At 44.5% G+C, this 22,081-nt stretch overlaps 1 protein-coding gene across 1 annotated transcript in view; it reads left to right on the top strand.

Annotated features, from left to right (window-relative positions):
• The window catches only part of jak1 (Janus kinase 1), an 82,396-nt gene that overhangs the window by 59,470 nt on the left and 845 nt on the right, over window positions 1-22,081 (top strand). The window contains exons 17-24 of the mRNA XM_063201807.1: window positions 1,289-1,439; window positions 3,428-3,525; window positions 3,966-4,158; window positions 4,601-4,725; window positions 6,027-6,199; window positions 7,485-7,602; window positions 13,418-13,528; window positions 15,252-22,081. The exon at window positions 15,252-22,081 is cut by the window's right edge and continues 845 nt beyond it. Of these exons, the coding sequence (XP_063057877.1) occupies window positions 1,289-1,439; window positions 3,428-3,525; window positions 3,966-4,158; window positions 4,601-4,725; window positions 6,027-6,199; window positions 7,485-7,602; window positions 13,418-13,528; window positions 15,252-15,362 (1,080 nt within the window). The 3' untranslated portion in view covers window positions 15,363-22,081. The remainder of the gene's footprint in view (window positions 1-1,288; window positions 1,440-3,427; window positions 3,526-3,965; window positions 4,159-4,600; window positions 4,726-6,026; window positions 6,200-7,484; window positions 7,603-13,417; window positions 13,529-15,251) is intronic.

Genomic DNA, 22,081 nt, shown 5'->3' with positions numbered 1-22,081 from the left:
GCCTGTATCTTTTGAACCGTACTCCCAATTTTCTAAATATTGGTACGCAGGTCATCTTCACACCATGTTGCACCCAGGTATGGACTTTCGTAACGATTGAAAAAACTATCAGCTCACAGCAGCCATTCAAAATTGTGGAAAGAATGGAGGGATTTTTTCTTATCTCTCTGTCCCCTCTGCCCCCCTTGCGCACGTTCACTGACACCATTCTCGGCAGGGGGTCAAGCCCCACTGCCCCAGCCCCTGCACCCCCCACCCCACCCCCTCCTCACACACACACAGACAGACAGAGGGAGAGGGAGAGGGAGAGGGAGGGGGGGGGGAGAGGGAGAGGGAGAGGGAGAGGGAGAGGGACAGAGAAAGAAGAAGGGAGGGAGGGAGGGAGAGGGAGGGGGGAGAGGAAAGAATTTTTAACACCTCTTGTCGTTTGCCGGTGACAGCCAATCAAAATTGTCATAAAGGTGGCAAAACAGGAAGTGAGGTCATATCTCAGCAACCGTTAGTCAATTTCTGTTAGGATTTTTTGCACACATTCTAGTCCATCCCATGACCTCCCACAAAAAAATCCAGACCCCAAGCTCTCTAGCGCCACCAACAGGTAACAGGAAGTGAGCTCATATCTCGGCAGCTCTTCAACGGATTCAAACTAAACTTGGTTTACGTGATCACACTCTCGTCCAAGGAATGCACACCAACATTGGCGAGATTTGGACCAAAGGGGGCGCTGCAGTTCCTTCTGTTGCCGTGGCGGCTCTGGCAAGTTTACTGCTTGGCCCCGCATTGCTGCTTGCAGCTATATTTCTAATTTAAATAGTTTGGAATTAAGATACTCTTCACACTCTTACTCAGCCATCCATATCACACAAACAGTGGTGGATATTCCAAGGGGTGGGGTTCAAACCACAAAAATCCTGCCATGTAACAACTCCAAAATTATTAGATTGTAAGGTATTACGTGTTATTTATAAATCAAGCTTTTTATAGCTTTTCGATTCGAGAACTATGGCAGACTACGTATTCAGCACTTGTGAGTCTTCAATCTCAATCTCCAAAGATCTGTACACTTCCTTTGAACTCTCTCTCTCTCTCTGTTAATGCATTTTAATGGATCTGATCTCATTTCTAATGTCTTAAGTCTTGGTATTTTTTCCTCTCTCTCCTCTGTTTCCCTTGTCCATTTCCCCTTTTGTGTGTGTGTGTGTTGTTTGTGTGTGTGTTGTTTGTGTGTGTTTGTGTGTGTTTGTGTTTGTGTGTGTCTGTGTGTCTGTGTGTCTGTGTGTGTGAGTAGAAGGAGCGCTTCTATGCGGCTCAGTGCCAGCTGGCCACTCCGGACTGCAGGGAGCTGGCAGAGCTGATGACCCACTGCATGACCTATGACCCCCGCAAGAGGCCCTTCTTCAGGGCCATCGTCAGGGACATCGACATGCTGGAGGAACAGAGTAAGACATGCAACAGACACGTAGCCCCTTAACACACAGCGTTCCACCATTGGAACCTTGTAATGGTCACTTAAAAAACGTAACTAGCATAGTATGACACCACTATCAGGGCTTTTTCTGAACGGGGAAATAGGGGCGCTCCACCCTCATACCTCCGTGGGTGCACCCTCATACTTTTATATTTATATATATATATATTTGAGCGCCCCTTATAAATTTCTCATTCATGTGGGGGAACACCCCCCTTCACCCCCTGTAACCTGCCATGATGCTCCCTCATGCCAAAAAATCCTAGAAAAAGTCCTGACTATGACGGTGCATAGGGTGTTTAGTAATACATTACAACTTTATATTTCCATTCTGGTAACAGCTCATTTATAACAAGGTTAAGGGGTTAAAGACTATGTCCACTATGTCCACCATGTGCCTGGATGAACTTATCCCCCGATATCCCAGAGCACCCAAAAAAATAACGTTAAAAACACTCTGATGACTGCTTGAGCTACCAGCTACCTGTGTGCCTTTCACTATGTGCACTACTTAAGTTTTCAATCTCATTTATTTCTTTAAAGCGACACTGTCCCATTTTTGGAAATAAGGTTGTTTGCCATCTCTCGTTGAGTTAAATAAATGACCTTTACCGCTCTCCCGTTCACCCACCCATTCTCTGTGTCTGGCGGCGCAACTTGCTTGCATGTTTATTGCAACAACCTTCCTATCCACTAAGCTAACACCCGGCTGCAACCACACTTAAACATTGTGTAGGATTCCCGGCATCTTCACCATTTAAACGCTTTCTCTTGAAGGTGAAAAGTGTAATAATATTAACAAGCGATTTCCGAAGCTGAATGGTCCAAGAACTATATTCTCGAGTAATCTATATTCTCTGCACAGCAATCCACAAACATAGCAAACCTGCGGTCAGGCAGCGGCTGCATAAGCGTAATGATATGGAACAACAGGACTGTAGTTTCTGTAGACAATGTCTGAATGTCAGGACTTGTGTACAGAAACTACATGTATGTTGCTCCAAAGGAAAGGTCTGATATTTAAGACTTTTGGATCCCCTTTCTGAGAATCCACAATGCAATAGAGTGGTTCCAATCAAGGAAACAACATTTCACAACATGCTAAATTCCAGACTTATTCCGTAAATGAGCAAACTGAAGAGGGCCAAGAAAAATATTTCAGGAAAATCATTAAAATGCTTTCAATTAAAACAAAATGCATTGTCTTCATATCACTTCAGGGTTACCATCATTTTACTTTGCATATGAAATGCTTAAAAAGTCATTGTTGATGGAGATGATCTCTCAATACTGCCACCTTGTGGTGTATTTTGGCAACTTCCGATGTACTGCCCATAGAGGTAGAAAATAACACTAGAGGACACAGCAATTTGCGTCGGCACTGGGAAATGGCAGATGGAGCTTCCCAACTTCTGTAGGTAGTGTAGGTAAATTCAGGCAATACAAGTCAATGGAGAACACGCCCACTCCTGTCAAAAAATTGACTAAAACTGTGTGAATATGAAGTAACACATTAATCAAAGATCAGATTTGAAATGTCAGGCTAAATGTCTACTTAAATCATATGAGTCGATAAAATACATTTCAAAATCAAATAATATCTTTTATGAACATAGTTAGCAACACACTTCAACTATTGTCCTTGTATAGTGTGTTGATGGACATTTTCACATGATTAAGCCATTTTTGACAGAGGTGAGCCTCGTTCTCAGTTAATTTCCATTTCTCTGATCTACCTACAGATAATGGCCGCTACAGATTGCCGTAAAAAGGGGGACGGGGTCACCTCTAGTGTTATTTTCTACCTCTATGGTACTGCCATATGGTATTGAAAGTGGAAGTCGCATTGGGCAAGTCCCATTGTCATTCTCTCTCTCTCTCTCTCTCTCTCTCTCTCTCTCTCTCTCTCTCTCTCTCTCTCTCTCTCTCTCTCTCTCTCTCTCTCTCTCTCCACCACAGACCCATCTCTCACCTCTCTGCCAGACCCCTCCACTCTGGAGGTGGACCCCACCATGTTTGAGAAGAGATACCTGAAGAAGATCAGAGAGCTTGGGGAGGTAAGAAAGGCGGATTCTCATGACGTTTCAGTAGATAAGCACAACAAGGTTATGACATTTAAATTTCTCGCTACAGAAGAGAAAGAGCAGATTATGAAAAACACAGTTGTGAAGGCAACAGTAGCTTTAATCTTAGCTAACAAATGAGCTATGTATAGTAGTAGGAATTGAGGAAGCTTATCTAAACTTTAGAACTCTGCCTACCTCCGAGTAATAATATGAAAGTTATTCGAGTTGAACTGATTCGCCAATAATAGGTGAATGAAGATGGCAAAATCTGTGCTTACCCACCATGATATTAGGGAATGAAGCCATAGGAAGGACGTACACTACAGTAATTATAGCAAGGGTTGCAGTAGGGACTGAAGAAAAGTGTAAATGGAAACCTGATTCGTGTGTATGTGTGTGTGCTTCTTTGTGTGTGCGTGTGCGTGTAACAGGGTCACTTTGGCAAGGTGGAGCTGTGTCGCTATGACCCACGTGGGGACCGCACAGGGGAGCTGGTGGCCGTCAAGTCCCTGAAGCCGGAAAACAGCGAGGAGCAGAGCAGCAACCTGTGGTGCGAAATAGGCATCCTCAAGGAGCTCTACCACCACAACATCGTCAAGTACAAGGGCATCTGCCAGGAGGAGGGTACGACTATATAGACATGCTACACACACACACACACACACACACACACACACACACACACACACACACACACACACACACACACACACACACACACACACACACACACTCCACAGCATTGTAGGACTACACACACACACACACACACACACACACACACACACACACACACACACACACACACACACACACACACACACACACACACACACACACACACACACTCCACAGCATTGTAGGACTACACACACACACACACACACACACACACACACACACACACACGCACACGCACACACACACACACCATTATCTTGTCAATTACAAAGGCGTTTTCCAACTGGAGGCTAGGAGACATACTTTAAATACATGTACATACAGTACTGTACACACAGACACACTGAAGGTGACTTTGCCTTTTATTTGTGTTGATGTTGTGCAGGAGGCCGGTCGATTAAGCTGATCATGGAGTATCTGCCCATGGGCAGTCTGAAGGATTACCTGCCCCGACACAAGGCCAACACCAGCCTCAAGACACTGCTCAACTACGCTGTGCAGATCTGCCAGGTATGATCAATGTTTTTGAGTTTAAAGTCGTATCATAAACTTGACCTATTGCTTATGAACTAATCTAATAGTTAGTTGTGGGCACTAAAGTAGAGGTGTCAAAAAACAAGCTAATTTTCCTCCCAACACATGTAACTTATCTGAGTAACCAGTAGACCTGTGTATTTGTTCGATTTTTAGTCATTTTCAGTAACGACACAGTCTCATTAGGTACAATGCGGTAAATTATTTAACGGCTATGTAATACCATGTGCTAGTGTCACACCATACTTACACTGACACCATATATTTATTTTTCCTTTTACTTTTGACACCACTGCTGTAAAGTACATGCGAGCACCTGGACACAGTCATGGGAGCTCAACCTTTGGCCTGGTTCCAGAATACACACAGACAGCGGGTCATTTGGAATGGTTCACAGTCAGTCACACAGACTTCTCACAGCAGTGAGGAGGACCCTCTGCCCCAATCTGTACCGCCCAACAAAGCAAACAAGCAGCTGTGTTGTCACAGAGCACTATGCACCACAGCACCGTCTCTTCCACAGTCTACTCTACACATTCCTGCTAGAGTGTTTCGGACTGGACCTTTTGGAGTTTGTGGAGTGGATGTGGCGACATACTGCACTGTTAACTCTGTCAACTATTCGTCATGCTTTTATTAATGCCCAGCTAGTATGATTTGAAGGCAATTGAATGATCTGGTAATATATTAGTGTCAGGGCCTCATTCTATTTAGGAGATATACCGTACAGCTATGTCACTAGGATGGCCGACTTAAAGCAATACCAAAAAATATTATATATAAACAATATGAACACACTGAAGGCCAAAAAGTATTTCCAAAAGAGTTGAGTGCTTCATCGATTCGTAATAGGATGAGAGGCATTTCCAAATTCTCTCTGCTGCCCTCTGTGGGCCACAAATACATTACATCTATTCTGATTCCAACCTGTCAGACTGAAGATAAAAGGAAATTAGACCCCCTTATATGGATATGGATATTTTTTATAAACAGTTAAAAATGTTTTAAAAAAAATCTAATTCGCCCTTGAGTTTATAAGTAAACAGTTGAGGCTCCCAAAAACTAACAGATATATCCCATGTAAAATATAAAAGGTTAAAACAAATCTGTCCCCTCCTCTCTTCGATCCTGTCCTCTCCTCTCCTCTCCACTCTCCTCCCCTTCACTCTCTCCTCATCACCTCTCCTCTCCTTCCCTATCCCCATCATCCTCTCCTCTCCTCTCCTCTCCTCTCCTCTCCTCTCCTCTCCTCTCCTCTCCTCTCCTCCTCTCTCCAGGGCATGGACTACCTGGGCTCTCGGAACTACATCCACCGTGACCTGGCAGCCCGCAACGTGCTGGTGGAGAATGAGAACATGGTGAAGATCGGCGACTTCGGCCTGACCAAGAGCATCAAGGACAATGAGGGCTACTATACCGTCAAGGACGACCTGGACAGCCCTGTCTTCTGGTGAGGCCGGGCTGCAGTCTTTAGTAGTGTTGCAAAGGGCACGCTCAACCTCTAGAGTCAAATAAATCACTTAAGGTGTGCAAAAAAAGCCTACTAACTTAAAGAGGAGAAAGTCTGCATTCATGATGACACTGATAATGGCTTAAGGGCTGAAACGCGTCTGCTTGTGAACATGGTGGAATCTAAGAAATGAAAAATGAGACTCCGCTCGTGAGTGCAGACTTTCTCCTCTTGAAGTCTGCAGTCTTTATTAAGCTGGTGCAGGACACTAGTCTACGTCATGGACTATTCAAAGATGGACATCCACTATTGTATACAGTCTACAGTATATGAACTGATTAATGTAGCCTGGTATGAGCCGCCCATAATACTGCTCTTCATTCGCATTCGTGGTCTGGAGGTTCTTTGACCTGACGCGATTAGAAGGGCGGGAGGATTGCACTCAGTTCTGGTTTGAAACGATTGGACAGCTCTCTCACTGTCTCGCTTATTGGCCGGCTGCCTGGTAGCCGACTAAACCCTCCCCAGAAAAGAACTTCCAGACCATGAATACGAATGAAGAGAAGTATTATTGGTAGGTCACCAGGCTAGCAGTAATGTATAGTATGGAGTATAGTATCATTTATTGATCGCAGGGGGGAATTAAGTACACCTAAAAGGAAAAAAAGCAATCTGCCACATCCTCAGTGTCAAAAGTATCTGTCTGTTAGTTAAAGGAACAGTCCACCTCATTTCAAGAAACTGCTCATATGCAGTTAAGTCCCAGTAAATATGAGAGTACATAGGATTTTTCGTCTATATGTTTGCATTGCCTACTTTAACAGTATAGCCAAATTAAGTGTAGCAATGCAAGTCTATGGGAGCAAACAAAACATCATCAAATTTACTTATAAATTACTTTAAAATGAAATTCATCAGAATGCAAAACGGCTATTTAAACCTGTCCTGTGATCACTTGTGGCTTAATGCTAATGCTCCCATTTCCTAATGCTCCAGTCATTTCCAGTGATTATGCTAAGCTATGCTAATAATTGTGATACCATAAATCTAAGTACTGAAAACACTGAGAAGAATATGATATGCACATTCATGAACAATGTATGTAAATACTGCAAATGTGAAAATCAAAAAGGGCGGACTGTTCCATTAAGTGTGTGTGTGTGTGTGTGTGTGTGTGTGTGTGTGTGTGTGTGTGTGTGTGTGTGTGTGTGTGTGTGTGTGTGTGTGTGTGTGTGTGTGTGTGTGTGTGTGTGTGTGTGTGTGTGTGTGTTTGTCCTTCCTGCAGGTATGCCCCTGAGTGTCTGGTGCACTGCAAGTTCTACCGGGCGTCTGACGTCTGGTCGTTTGGAGTCACCATGTACGAGCTGCTCACCTACTGCGACCCCTCACGCAGCCCTATGACCGTAAGCAACGCACACACACACACACACCGTCTCTGTCTCTCTTGCACACACACACACACACCATCTCTGTCTCTCTCTTGCACATGCACACACACCATCTGTCTCTCTCTTGTGCACGCACTCTCTCTCTCCCGCTCTCTCTCTCTCTCCCGCTCTCTCTCTCTCTCTCTCTCTCTTACATCTCTCTCTCTCTCGTACACACACAAACATACACATACACAAACACTCCACAGCTGTAAGTGTTGTGAAACAGTGTTACAGTCAGATTAATGATGCATGGGGCCACACACTACACTCAGACAGGCACGCAGACCGCACAGCACAACTATTAGTCATGCATTGTTGAATACGGCCACTCGACCATTAGCCACTACTAACAATGTGAAGGCAGACACAAACAAGCACACACCATTTCGCGTGCCATCAGGTCATCCTGCTAATTTCATGTTTCAACACATTTTCAACTTGTTAGTGTGACCGCTTTCCTCCACCTCATCAGGCCCTGCACACCTGTCTGTCTGTCTGTCTGTCTGTCTGTCTGTCTTGTCTGTCTGTCTGTCTGTCTGTCTGTCTGTCTGTCTGTCTGTCTGTCTGTCTGTCTGTCTGTCTGTCTGTCTGTCTGTCGGTGTCTCTCTGTGAAAGGATGCATGCAGTATGTATCCTAATGTGTGCGTAAGTGTGGGTGCGTGTTGGCCTGTGCACACTTAACGTTAGGGACACATAGATGCGAATTTGGCCAAGGGAAGCAAACTTCGCCATTCTTTCCCATGAGAGAGGCGAAGACAAGCGAAAGCAAGCGAACAGGAGCAAAATTATTAAACTAAGTTTAATATTATGCAAGTGAGGAGCGAATTCGCCTGCCCAATCAAATCAACAACATAACTGTTCCATTCCATTTGATTCGCCATGACAATCTGATGACGGTTGAGCTGTCGGAATGGAACACTGAATTTTGCCTCTTATTGCATCGCTCGTTTCGCCTGCTATGTGTCTCCACTGTTCGGGTAGGGTAGGGAAGAATGAGGTTGCTATGGGGAGGTCTGGCGAGGTGCGTGTGTGTGCGTGTGTGTGCGTGTGTGCGCGTATGTGAGTGTGTGTGTGTAAAGATTGGGCGGATGCGGAGCAGATGGATGAGAGCCCACTGCCTCTTTGGAGGAGCAGAGCAGTGGTGACCTGTCAGCAAGGACTAAGAACTTTCCAGGGTTCCCTACAATCCGATGAAAACCCTGGAAAAGTCCAGGAAACTGAAAGTGACACTTTCCAGGCCTCCAGGAAAACAAACTTAAGGTTATGAAAAAGTAATGGAAAAGTTAAAGAAATTAGGGACAACAGTGAAATGGGTGAAAAAGAGTGGGAGCCCTGAGTTTTGCGTTCCAAGAAGAAGTTGATTACAACTGGACTCTTGTAGGATAGTATGACCTGGACAAACAAGAATCACCATAACAGACATTGACAAAGAGCATCAGGGACACAGACGGGGACAAACAGTGTGTACTTACCACACTGTACATACAAGAAAACTGGCCATTCAACGTACAGCAATATGCAACACGTGGGAGATAGAGCAGAGTGGAGTTTTGTACATTAGCAGTGTGGTGGTGAACTTAATATTATTTTGCTATGATGACGATTTGCTATGATAATGAACAATGGATTACCAAGAGCAGCGCAAAATGAAACGGGGGCAAATCAGTCGTAAATCCACTGCTTTTGTAATTGTCATCCTGTCATCAGCAGAATCTCATCGTTAGGATATGCACCGTAAACTAATCACACGTTTGTGGAACTCCACCTCTCTCCTCTCGTCCACTAGTGATGTAGTATGTGGAGAAAAGATGAGATCAAAGAGGGACCCCTTCTCTTCTCCTCCCACAGCCTAAGGGTTCGTTAGTAGAGCTGCTTGTTGGTTCACACAATTCCCATATGTAACCAATCTTGCACTCTAGTCTCAATCCCCACTCGAAGCTCGAACCTGCAACCTACCAGTTAATGCCAGAGTTTGGCATGAGCGGCATAGTGTCATACTAAAAGGTCCAGACCAATAGCTCTGGGCTACGGATACTGTATGAGGGTTCAGGAGGGAGGTTTACTAACGTTCCACTGCTAAACTCAGCTAGTTGGCATCACGCTGCACATATCAATATTTCCTTTAATGGCCACCTCGGATTTTCTTTTTAACACATTGAGTACCGACGACGTAATAATGCGTTTTTCACGCCCATGCGTTGTATACCAAAACGCAAAAATACGTTTTTGCATTTAAATATCATATTTTGAATCTACACCCTTCAATGGACAATATATGTGATTTTGGTAGCTCTGTGATGGACATAAATGACAACATTTGCAGTCCAAAGTTGTTTGATTGTTATGATGTTTGAGTGTTATGATTTGGATATTTTAATTTAACTTACCAAGATGTCTGGAAGCCAACCCATGTCGCCTATCGCGCTGCCTGCATTGATTTCCCTAGTACGGTCACTGTAGCATCTGTTGTCTCTGACTTCACGCAATAGGTAAACACCATTGTATAGTGCCTGGAGTGTCTTGAACTTTCTGGACTTGCTAGACCTTTACCAGATCCTTGGATCCAAATGGCACCCGATATGTAATTGCAGTAATGCGCTCCGATTTGGACGTTTGATCGCCAAAAAGATAAGTTCCTGTGTCTTCCTGTATGTGAGAAGCCAGAAGCTAGCATGGCTACATATCATGATTCCCTGATTGTCGCTCCCAACGCAGGACGCTCCCCTGTCGGCTCGCTCCCACTAGCCAGACTATCGATCCGGGTGGGACTACACGTCCGGGAGTGATAGAAACACCTGGGACTACACGTCCGGGAGCGATCTCAGCTGGGAGTGTCCATCTGCCACCGCATATGATTCGGGTCGGATGGGCTAGGCTACATCTAAGCATCATATCATTTGGATTTGTTGTCAATGTTGGGCTATTATTTCGGGAGTCATCGGGAGCTATTTTAGCAAATGTCTCACCCTCTGCATGTGTGCAAAGAGTTTGTGATCAGTCCACGTGAAAAACGGGGATTTCAAAGGGCATCGATTGCTGGTGTCGTAGTGTGACAGAGCAGGAGGTGTGCTGCCGTATTCGTGAATCGTGCTATGTTGTTGTTTCCCTAGTAGCCTACGATCGGTAGCGTGTATTGTGTCTGACTTCACGCAATAGGTAAACACAGAGACCATTGTATATCGTGCCAGGAGTATCTTGAACTTTCTGGGCTTGCTACCTAGACCTTTACCAGCTCCTTGGATCAAAATGGCACCCGAATTGTAATTGGAGTAATGCGCTCCGATTTAGAAGTTTGATCGCCAACCAGATAAGTTTATTTGATTATTCACCCCTATGTTGAACTGTCTTCCTGTATGTGAAAAGCCAGAAGCTAGCATAGATGGCTACATATGGATCGGATGGGCTACATCTAAGCATCATATCATTGGGATTTGTTGTCAATGTTGGGCTATTATTTCGGGAGTCATCGGGAACTATTTTAGCAAATGTCCGACCTTCTGCATGTGTGCAAGAGCTTGTGTTCAGTCTGTGTGAAAAACGTGGATTTCGAAGGGCATTGATTGCCAGTGTCGTAATGGTTTAGAGCAGGAGGTGTGTCTTGACGTGCAGGAAGATGTGTGTCAGAGCTAACCTTGCACCAAATTGTGATTAAAACCAACTCATCCCCTTTCAAACTCGTCACATTCTGAAGAAGCGCACCCTTCACAAAAACCTCAATATCTCCGATTATAGCTGAATTCCATGGATACCCACTTCGGTTTAGCGTGGGTTTACTCGGCAATAAAAGCTCGTAGAGACACACAGTTTTCACCTACTAAGAGGGCAGCGTCTCCACTTTCAAACGAGTCATAACATATTTCAGTGGCCCTATCACATAATAAGCTGTGAGTCTACAAAAAAACGTAAAAAAGGGCTTAGAACGCTGGTATTCTACGACATAATTCCGTGAGCACCGCCGGTATTCAATGTGTTAAAAGATATTTTTTGGTCTTTTTTTTTCTTTTCAGCCTTTATTGTTTTTTTTTTTGTGAGACAGGATAGTGGAGGAGAGACAGGAAGTGAGCTGGGAGAGAGAGATGGGGAAGGACCGGCAATCGAACCTGGGTCGGCCGAGTGGTAAACGTGTGCCCTACCATATCAGCCACGGCAGGGCCATTTTTTGGTCTTTGACAACTTTATTTGAAAGGGCAGTTTGAGAGGTGGACAGGAAGGAAATAGGGAGAAAGACTGGGAGGGGTCCGCAAATGACCCGGGCCGGGAATCGAACCCGGGTCGGCCGCATGGCAGACGAGTGCCTCACCGGTTGGCCACGACAGGGCCTGGTTTTTCTTTTTTGTTTTCATTTAGTTTCATTTTTACGAAACCCACCACATATCAGTATTTCCTTTAATGACCGCTTTGGTTTGTTTTTGTTTTTTTTTCATTTTTAAATTTCATTTAGTTTCATTTTTACGAGACCCACCACAACACAACACAATTAGTACTGGGTGCAGACACAGCATCGGCCTCTAGCCCCCCTGATCATAACTGCTCATCTGTGTCCTGAAGACAAAGAGAGAGTGCACTAGCTAGCTGCCTCTTCCAGAGGGCTCAGAGTCTACAGTCTCTGCTCTGGAGGGAGGAGCCAGGATGATTTGGACTGTGGAACGAGATCTCCATGTTTGAAGAGCCCGTGATCACACCGCTCTCTTCCACTACGTCATCCCCTCTGTCTCTGTGTGCTCTCCAGTTCTCCTGTCTTTCTCTCTCTCTCTCTCTCTCTCTCTCTCTTTCTTTTCGTTCTCATTTCATCTCGTAATCTGCTACTGTATATCTAGCTCTTGCTTGCCTCTATTCTTGTGTTTACATACTGTGTACTCTAACTCTTTTGTTGTTTCTCTCTCGTTCTCGGTCACTCTCCCTCATTTATAGATTTCGTCTGTTATTCTCTCTTGCGCTCTTTCCCTCTCTCCTGCAACTCGTGGAGGTGTCTCTCAGCCCGGCCCAGCTTGTGTGTGTTCAGCAGATGGTGTGTGTGTGTGTGTATGTGTATGTGTATGTGCGTGTGTGTGAGTGTGTGCGTGCGCGTGCGCGTGCGTATGTGTTGTGTATGGGTACAGTACAGTACAGTGTGTGTGTGTGTGTGCGCACTTGTCTCCATGGTGGCAGATGCCCATGTGTGCTGGTGTCTGTCCTGTGCCAGCGCCTCGTTCTGTGCCATGGCAGAGTGACTGGGAGCCTGTCCAAGCAAGCATGGCCGCCCGCCTCCCACCCTCCCAGCACCCTCCCACTCTTCATCTGTGCTCCTCACACAATAGAGATTCACATAGCACACACACACACACACACACACACACACACACACACACACACACACACACACACACACACACACACACACACACACACACACACACACACACACACACACACACACACACACACACACTTGAACACATTCACACTCTTACAGTACACACACACACACGCACACGCACGCACGCACGCACGCACGCACACACTTCAAAAATCATTCACAGTCTTACAGTACACACAGAGACAAACAAAAGCACACACACACACACACACACACACACACACACACACACACACACACACACACACACACACACACACACACACACACACACACACACACACACACACATACACATACACACACACTCCACAGGTCCATTGGTTGCACAAAGTTGTTTTTTTGCTGTTTCTTTCTTTTGCATCGACTTGAATGTGTAGGAATATCAAACAGTCAGTTTATCATTCTTCTCCCTCCACTTCTTCACTGTAGGAGTTCTTGAAGATGATTGGTCCAACACAAGGTCAGATGACTGTCACCAGATTGGTCAACGTGCTCGAGGAAGGGAGGAGACTGCCCCAGCCTGATGCTTGCCCTGATATGGTAGGGGAACGCATACACACAGGCGTACACACACACACACACACACACACACACACACACACACACTGTTGACTTTCTAAAATGGATAAAATTTGTAATTACCTCCGACAGGAGGTTATGTGATTGCCCAAATTTGTGTGTGTGTTCGTCACGCTGCTATTACATGGCCTGCCACAGGGTGCGCAAGGACCACTGAGGAGGAGCCCTGAGCAGCACCACTTACTAACTGGCGCACCTTCACGCAGCCACCTTCACGCAGGCACACCGGGGCAGAGCATTGAAGTGAAATGCATTACCGCAGTCAAAATCGCTATCAAAAAGCAGCCTTAGCTACAGCCTCGCAGATCGTTTAAGTTCACAATGCTGTCACAAAACATTCATATAAAATGAAGCTGAAAGAAAGGTGCGCGCGAATTGCGTTAGTCCACAGTGATTTGCTGCTTCCCCAATCCCTGCGCACTGAAGCCATCAGCACTACAAACATTCCATAGACTAGTTCCTAGACTTCATAACGAATGAACGCTGGAGATGCGGTGAACAGTGATTTTCAATACGAAATAGAGAGCAGGCCCGGGTGCCGATCAACTGCCCACAGTGCCAAGACCAGCTCGCAATAACCCTCATGAACGGATTCCCATAGGGTATTCAGGTAGGAGGAACTTCAACAAGTGTAGTGTCGGGGTAGGCAATGATTCCGCCAGTCGAGTCGACATGTCTCTCGCTAAGCAATTGCGTTTGTACCACAACGTTGGTGTCACGATATTGCAACAGCTAGAGATGATAGAAGTGGATTTACCTCTCAAAAGTTTGTTTAGCCTTACGAAATAGCCCAAAAGAAACAATAACTGATACTCCACAACCATCCATGCACTGCCACTGGATAAGGGGATTCTTGCACATTTCATTCTGATTCAATAATTAAGTGAACGGCTCAAAGTAGCCACAGTATGTTGTCTTGTTATTACAATATATATATATATTATATATATATATATATATATATTAATTAATATATATATATAGGCCTATTACTGCGCGTTGGGGACCGCTGCACTACTGTAGAATATGTAGGCCTACTACGGGTTTTGGCCAATGAAAATTGTGCTTTTTAATTTGTATTTTGTTTTTAGATGGTAGCCTAATGAAAGGCATGCTGCCAATCATCAACAATGTGACTAATATGTAGCAATGAGCTTCAAGGCTTAAGTGAATTTGCAAATCACAGAAGGCATAGGCTATAGCATGAACAATCACTTTGCCAATAAAACAATCAAAGGTGAACTAAACAGACCACAGCTAGAGGACATGGAAATGATAAAAGAGACAGATAGAACTATAATTTGGTTACGACTTGAAAGTTCAACTACCTGAACACAAATGCTATGTTGCCTATAGGCCTAAATGCATGAAACCACATCATGACTCTACACCTATGTCCAAAACGAACTGAACTTCCTTGGCGGAGGTCTGCGTTCTCTGAATGCATTTCTAGTTTATATTGTGCTGGCATACAAACCTAATGATTTGACATCTCTGATGGTTATTGATGCACTTATGTGTACCTACTTATATCAATGCTTTTGGTGCAGCATTCTACCTTGTCTCTATGTCTCGCTATTTAATTCAGGTGTAATAAGTCTCTCTCTCTCTCTCTCTCTCTCTCTCTCTCTCTCTCTCTCTCTCTCTCTCTCTCTCTCTCTCTCCCCTCTCTCTCTCTCTGCAGGTGTATGCCCAGATGAGGAAGTGCTGGGAGAGCACCCCAGACAAGCGTATCGACTTCAAGGGCCTGCTGAGCGTCTTCCAGCAGATGCTAGACAGCAACGCCTACCCGTGAAGACTCCGTCCACCCCCTCCCATCCTTCCTGCCTTACTTATTGTCCTGTCCCTACAGCTGCCATAGGACGCCTGCCCGCCCCGCCCGCACGCCCACCCGTCACACTCTCAAGCTTAGGACACACCGGACTTCAGATCACACGCATTTAAATACCGCACTTGACCGAACTCTTAACAGTATACAGGCTTGATGTAGCAGAAGCTTTTTTTCCTTGATGTGTCTCTACCCTTGTGTGGTCACCGTTCTCCTTGGAGAGCAAAGTCGCCTGCTTCAAAACATTACGGTGGATAATATGAGCAAATGACTGAACTGATCACAAGAAGACTGTGAAAAAGAGACACTGACTCTGTTGGGGAAAAACAAATGACAAAAAAAAGGAAACCAACAAATGCATGGCGAATGTTCTGCATTATCTTAATTTAAATATGCAAAAGACGAAGCTGTACACGCTACATCTGCAGAGGCTGTTGTACCTGCGTTGATAGTGTCACACCTGGAAGCCTTTTCTTTCCTATCTTTTCAGAATGTTGTATTTTGTTTGTTATATAGCTATATGCATATATTATATATGTATGTGTGTTTTGTAATCCTGTTTAGACGATCTAGCAAAAGCCCTGGGTAACGCTGTATTTTAAAGTGCATAGGTTAGCCAGTAATACATGCCCAAATATCTGTTTAAGTGACTTGTAAGTCACGTGTTAAGCAAATGCAATCATTTGCAAAGTTGCATAAAGTAAAAGTAGAAGTACTTTTACAGATGTACTTAAAACACTAGTAGTATGCAATTACATTGTTTCAACTTTGTAATATTATACTTCTAGTGTTGTAATTACATCTTCAAGGGTCCTTTTACTTTATACAAATGTGTGCATTCACAAATGTCTTGTTCACACCCAATTGGGCTTTATAAGGCCTCTATTATTGATATACTCTTACTAATTAGGACCTAGTAGACCCTTTACACATCTTGTAAGTCACCTCTACAGATGGTCATTAAGCATGTTTTACTGGCTAACACCTGTAGCCTATTTTTTAAGAGTTGCCAAGCCCTCAGCTGGAAATGAGCAAAAGAGAGAGAGAGTAGTGTATCTCTCTTTATGCATGACGTAAGGAGCAGGAGAGATGGTTTTATTTGCTCATCCAGAGTTGAGTAGTAATCTCTTTGGATAACATGCCCTGGGTGAATGACAATCTACAAGAGCCATTGTCAGCTTGTTGTGTGTGGCTGTGGTCTATGGATTGCCCGAGGGGTTGGGGCCTGAAGGGTTTGGGATCGGGCGGCTATGTGCTGTGTTGGACTGTACGCTACAGTACAGACAGCCACAAGTGCAGTGGCCTCCACAGAACAAACATGCTGCTCTCCTCTCCTCTCCTCTGTCTGCATGAGTCACAGAGCCCTGAGCACCCGAATGCTATAACATTTGTGTGTGTGTGAGTTATATGTGTGTGAGAGAGAGAGAGGAAGAAGGGGGAGGGTGAGCAAGTCCAGGACAAGTGCCGCTCAGTTGACTTGATGGAATGTTCTGGATGGAGAAATCGTCTGTGGAATGTTTAGGAAGGAGCGATTGTTGCCTCTTCTCAGCGGGTAGCATCTGATTGGCCAGGCAGACATTTGATGAACGGCTGCCGGCTTCCAATAGCCACCCTGCTTGTCCCAGAGACTCGTCCTGGAATACCCTCCCTTGAAGCCGCTTGCTCCCCAACTATTACTCCCTCAGTGTCGCTACACTCAGGAGAGCTCCTGTCCTCTCCTCTCCTCTCCTTTCCTGTCGGCTCATCCACTTTGTCTTCCTCCTCCTCCTCCTCTTCCTCCTCCTAACCTGCACATTTGAGCTGCAGAAGACAAGACATTGGACTTGGAGCCAAAGACAGGAGAGCTCCTCTCCTTTCCTGTTGGCTTCCTCCTCCTCCTCCTCCTCCTCCTCCTCCTCCTTCTCCTCTTCCTTGTCCTCCTTCTCCTCCTCCTAACCTCCACATTTGAGCTGCAGAAGAGAAGACATTGGACTTGGAGCCAAAGACTTAACTCTGACTTGCATGCGAATGTGCACCCCCAGGGCTCAGCGCTCGACCCGGCCAGTCATAATGTGTCTACCATGCAAAGCAGATAATGATCTGATGCCTTCTTCTCATCATCATGACCTGTGATTATTATATATCAGAACCGCTTGGACTTGTAGAACCTAGTGTGGCCACTAGAGGACACCAAAGTATATTGTATGTATCAAACACAAGTGCTATTGGACACATTTTGAGCCCAATTTGAAAAGAAAAACTGTTTTATTATGTGATGACAATTATCCATACTTTTGTCTTTGCGAGGCGATTTCAAAGAGTACAGACCATGGCATATTTTCTATGTGAGGTGCTTGCTTAGAACGGCTTCAGTGGCAGACCATTTCACAGATCCAGTGTATGTATGCCTACTTACAGTGAGAGGGCCCAGCCCTTTAACAGAAAGCTAAGGGGTGTACTACAGATATGGGATCTTAGGGCTAACAGCTATCATTTTACTGTTGGAATTGTGTAAAATATGGCCCTACTCATTCTGTCCTTTGTCATTATGGTATTGCTTCTACAACTGTAAACTAATGTCACCTTAAAATGTTTTAAGTTTATTTGCTTAGATTATTGACTGTAAGGGATGAAGGAAAGTCTTAAAGGGTGGAACTGAGAACAGCTGAGCAAAGTTTGCTGAGTAAACAGCAGCAGAGGCGGATGAGAAAGACATGAGATCATGTTTGTCCCAATTCTTAAGGTTTTATTCCGGAATGTAAAACAATTCCTGCTTCAAAAGAACAAAAAAAATGTAATCATATTAATTCAGAGAAATAAGACAGGAAAGTACAACATGTGGAGGAGAAAATGTACATAAATACCTTTCAAATAAATAACATCTTTTTTCACCTTTTTGCTGTTAATTAAAAAGCCTTCCGCTCCATAGAATGAAAAGTTCTCATCAGTTTTTGTCTATTTTACAGAGGAAAAAAAGAAAAAGAAAAGCATGCTAAAATTCCATTGTTCCTAAAAATAGCTTATTCACAGTAAAGCAATTTTTAAACACAGTATAGATATAAAATATTGCAAAAAGGTTCTGAAATTTAAGATCCAAACTGAAACCAATCTTATACATAAACAGTATAAACTCATAGTACAAACAAGGCCAGCAACATATGTTCAAAGCAAAGAGGCTTCTATTCGCAACCCAAACCCCAGACACAACATCCTCTGAAGTCTACAGAGAGAATTTAAGTATTGCAAAGCTTTTCAGAAGCCTCACAGAACATCCCTGCACCCACCCACCCATCTCCAACGCATACGTACACACAATTCACTCGTGCAATCTACTGTATTAACACAGACCAGTCTAGTTTGATTAAGGAAAAGCGATGTGTTCAAAAGCAATTCCCCTGATCATCTGAACATCTCATGGAGTAACCTGTTTGAACTACCTGTGAGAGTGGAAAGATAGTTGAGTATCGTTCAGAGGCCACTTGTTCATACTTGTAAGAAAAAAAGCCCTGGGGTTAGGACAGTACCTTGTGTGTACAATCAATCAACTAGCCTTGCCTTGCAGGCCACATGCAAATCATCACAGGCACATTCGCAACTACAGTACTTAGGCTCTTCTCCCCCAACAGTAGTACCAATCTTCTCCATGTACAGTAGGACCACAGTCCCCCACTCTACTGCCCTACAAAGACAAAGTGCAGTACCTATGCCAACATTGAAACGAGAGAGAGACCTTCAAAGTATTGGTATTACATGTACCTCTAGGTTGGATATTGTAGTTACTGCAAATTTGACATCACAATATCTGTGAAACAGAACACATTTGGACCATAAGGCTTTGTCACAACAAGAAACAGGAGGTGTTATGAAAACCGTTTTCAGTCTACACTCAATTTTGACAAAATATGTAGTTACTGCACTTTGCCTTTGTTGGGCACTCTACTCCGCTTGCCTACAGCCCATAATACCTTCCATCCCCCCTGGCAACATGCGCCTGCATGCTATACCAACAAGGTGGTGAAGTCACAAGATTAATTTAGAGCTAGTGGTAAGCAGGTTATAGAACCCTGGCAGTCTTTCTTATCTGTTAACTAAATAGAAAAGTATCTACTTCTGCCAGGTGCATGAATATCTCTGGGTAGTTAAAGTAATCTTATTTGCCACCTCATTTCTATTCTTACAGTTAATTGTTTTTATCTGTGTAAATATATGGCTAACTGCCATGGACTCCACTCAAAGTTTCCTGGTTTAAGACCACTATTAGCAACTTTAAGGTGTCGAATCAGGCAAGCGTCAGACAGAGATCGGACAGTCTGAACAACCGATCGGTGAGGGCAAAAAGAGATCCACCACCACCGCATATTGTAGGCAAATGTGCTTATATCGAGATGCCTGATTGGTTAAAGCACATCAATAGAGGCCTGGTGCTGGACGGCACACTGACCAATCCATGGACTGCACAAGCAAGTACAGTAAGGGGACAGACCTGTCTGTTCTAGAACATTTGCTAACCAGCATCCATAGAATGGCCATCTTCAGACGCTGCCGTATAGGTCTGCCTATGCATGTTGAACATACCTATGGAAAGCACAGCCTGAGGGGAGTATTCCAAGAACCTGGCTAAGGAGTAAATCAGGTTAAATTAACCTTGAGGTACTGGTAAATCATCTAATAGAAGAGCCTGGATTCTTCATTTTCTTAGCTAAATGACACATGTGGGCTATCTATCAGGAGGTTTACCACTTCCTGTAGGTTGACTTAGCCAGGTTCATCCCTTAGCCTTGTTCTTGGAATTAGTACCCTGGATGTGTACTCGTATGGATACAAGACCAGCCCATGTCCACGCTATTTGTATATTTTTTTGTGTGGGGGTAGTGGGCCTTACATCACTCACATCTACGCTTCTCCTCCATCTCTACTGATTGCTCCCATCTTCCCTCAGTAGCCGCACAGGCTTGCTGCGCTTATTAAAAAAGGTACAGGGCAGTGGCTTGGCATGGCTTAGGGAGATTCAGCCCTACATTAGATTAGGCTGGAAACATACACGCGCGCGCACACACACAAACACACAAGCAAACAAACGTCTACTGGAAATTGTGGCACACAGTTATCATGGCTTATATTATCATGGGGCAAACGGGCAAGGGTGTATAGATACAATCTCAAGAGTAAGAAGAATATAGCTTCTAAAAAAACCAAAAAAACCAAAAAAAAAACAGATCTAACACAGTAGCTCTTCAAACGCTTGAACACAAAGAAAACAAAGAGGAAGGGCTGTAAAGTGTCGCACTGTTTTACAGTAGAAAGAGGTCACGAGAGGAACAGGGGATCTCCTCAGAACACTACCTTTTTAAGACGCGGAGAAGAAAGTGACAGGGGGCCAAAGCTGTGCGGTCAACCGGGGTAGTATAGACAACATGGTAGAGAGGGGATGAAGGAGGAGGAAAGACCGTGTTGTGGGTACCGGCCAGTCTACCACCAGGCTCTGGCACGGTCTAATAAGTCACAGTCCTGCACTGGTGGTGAGCCTTCATATTTGGGCAAGATTAACTCCTGCTAAGCCTCAGGGAAAGGGGGTGGTGGTGGTGGCTGAGCCCCTGGCAAAAACAAAACACCTTTCCTCCTTAAAAGGGTCATGAGACTGAGAAGGCGTATCGGGCAGGAGGGCTGTTGGTTGTGGGGTGTGAGGGGGTGGTAACCCAGACGGAAACCTCACCAATTGCCATTTAATGGTATTGTAGGTGTTATTGCCTGTTTTTATTTTTCCTCAATGACAAGACAACAGGGTCACTTTATAAGTTTTGTGTGATCACAATCTAAGCCATCACCTTTTACTCCATACTGTCTGACACTGACTGATGCATGTACGCACACAGACAAACACACACACACACACACACACACACACACACACACACACACACACACACACACACACACACTGTACATCAAAGCACATTCGTCTGCTTTGACAGGACCGAAACAGTAAGTCATCACGTCACATAAACACTATTATTTATATTTATTGTTAATCATCAGTATTGAACATTATTATTGTTGTTAGATTGCAGTGTCGGCAGCTGTAAAGCTTTTAAAAATCTCGCGCATACCACTCAGTCAGCCACAGTCAGTCGCTCTGTCCTCAGTAACAGCATGTTCCTCGGCAACACGCAGCCAAGGACACAGGCTTCGGTTGTCATGGAGAAACCAACCCCGTCGATACAATAGATATCTACAGTGTATGGCTGTGAGAGGATATCTATGGCCAAATACTACCTACGTATATACCATGACTGTATAGACTGTGAATGGACACTATTCACTTTATCACTTGATTCAGTTCAATGGATTTGAAGCATTTTTTTGCAACCAAAAACAACATTTCCTATTTGGAACTGTGTAATCAGAAATGTGTCCTCGGTATCAGAGTGGGACGTGATGTCAAGTGGAAGTTTCTGATATGGCAATTCTAGTCAGTTGCAGAATCGAAAAAATTGAAAATAGTTAACTTTTGGACCGTGCCGTGTTCACAGAATGTACAGTCGTTGGTCAATACCCTACTAGCAACAGGCGCCGAGGCCACAGGTGAGTCACCACGGCAACTCCTATTATTGCATCACAAAGAGGGGTGGGCCTCTCTGATCTAGCGCAGTGTTAGACCAGCATTATCCCTCCGCACACTTCAAAACGCACTGCAGCATTCACACATG

Source organism: Engraulis encrasicolus, chromosome 6, assembly GCF_034702125.1.
Source record: "Engraulis encrasicolus isolate BLACKSEA-1 chromosome 6, IST_EnEncr_1.0, whole genome shotgun sequence".
NCBI classification, from domain to species: domain Eukaryota; kingdom Metazoa; phylum Chordata; class Actinopteri; order Clupeiformes; family Engraulidae; genus Engraulis; species Engraulis encrasicolus.
Note: the sequence above shows the minus strand (reverse complement) of the source record. Positions and strands in the feature narration are given on the sequence as shown.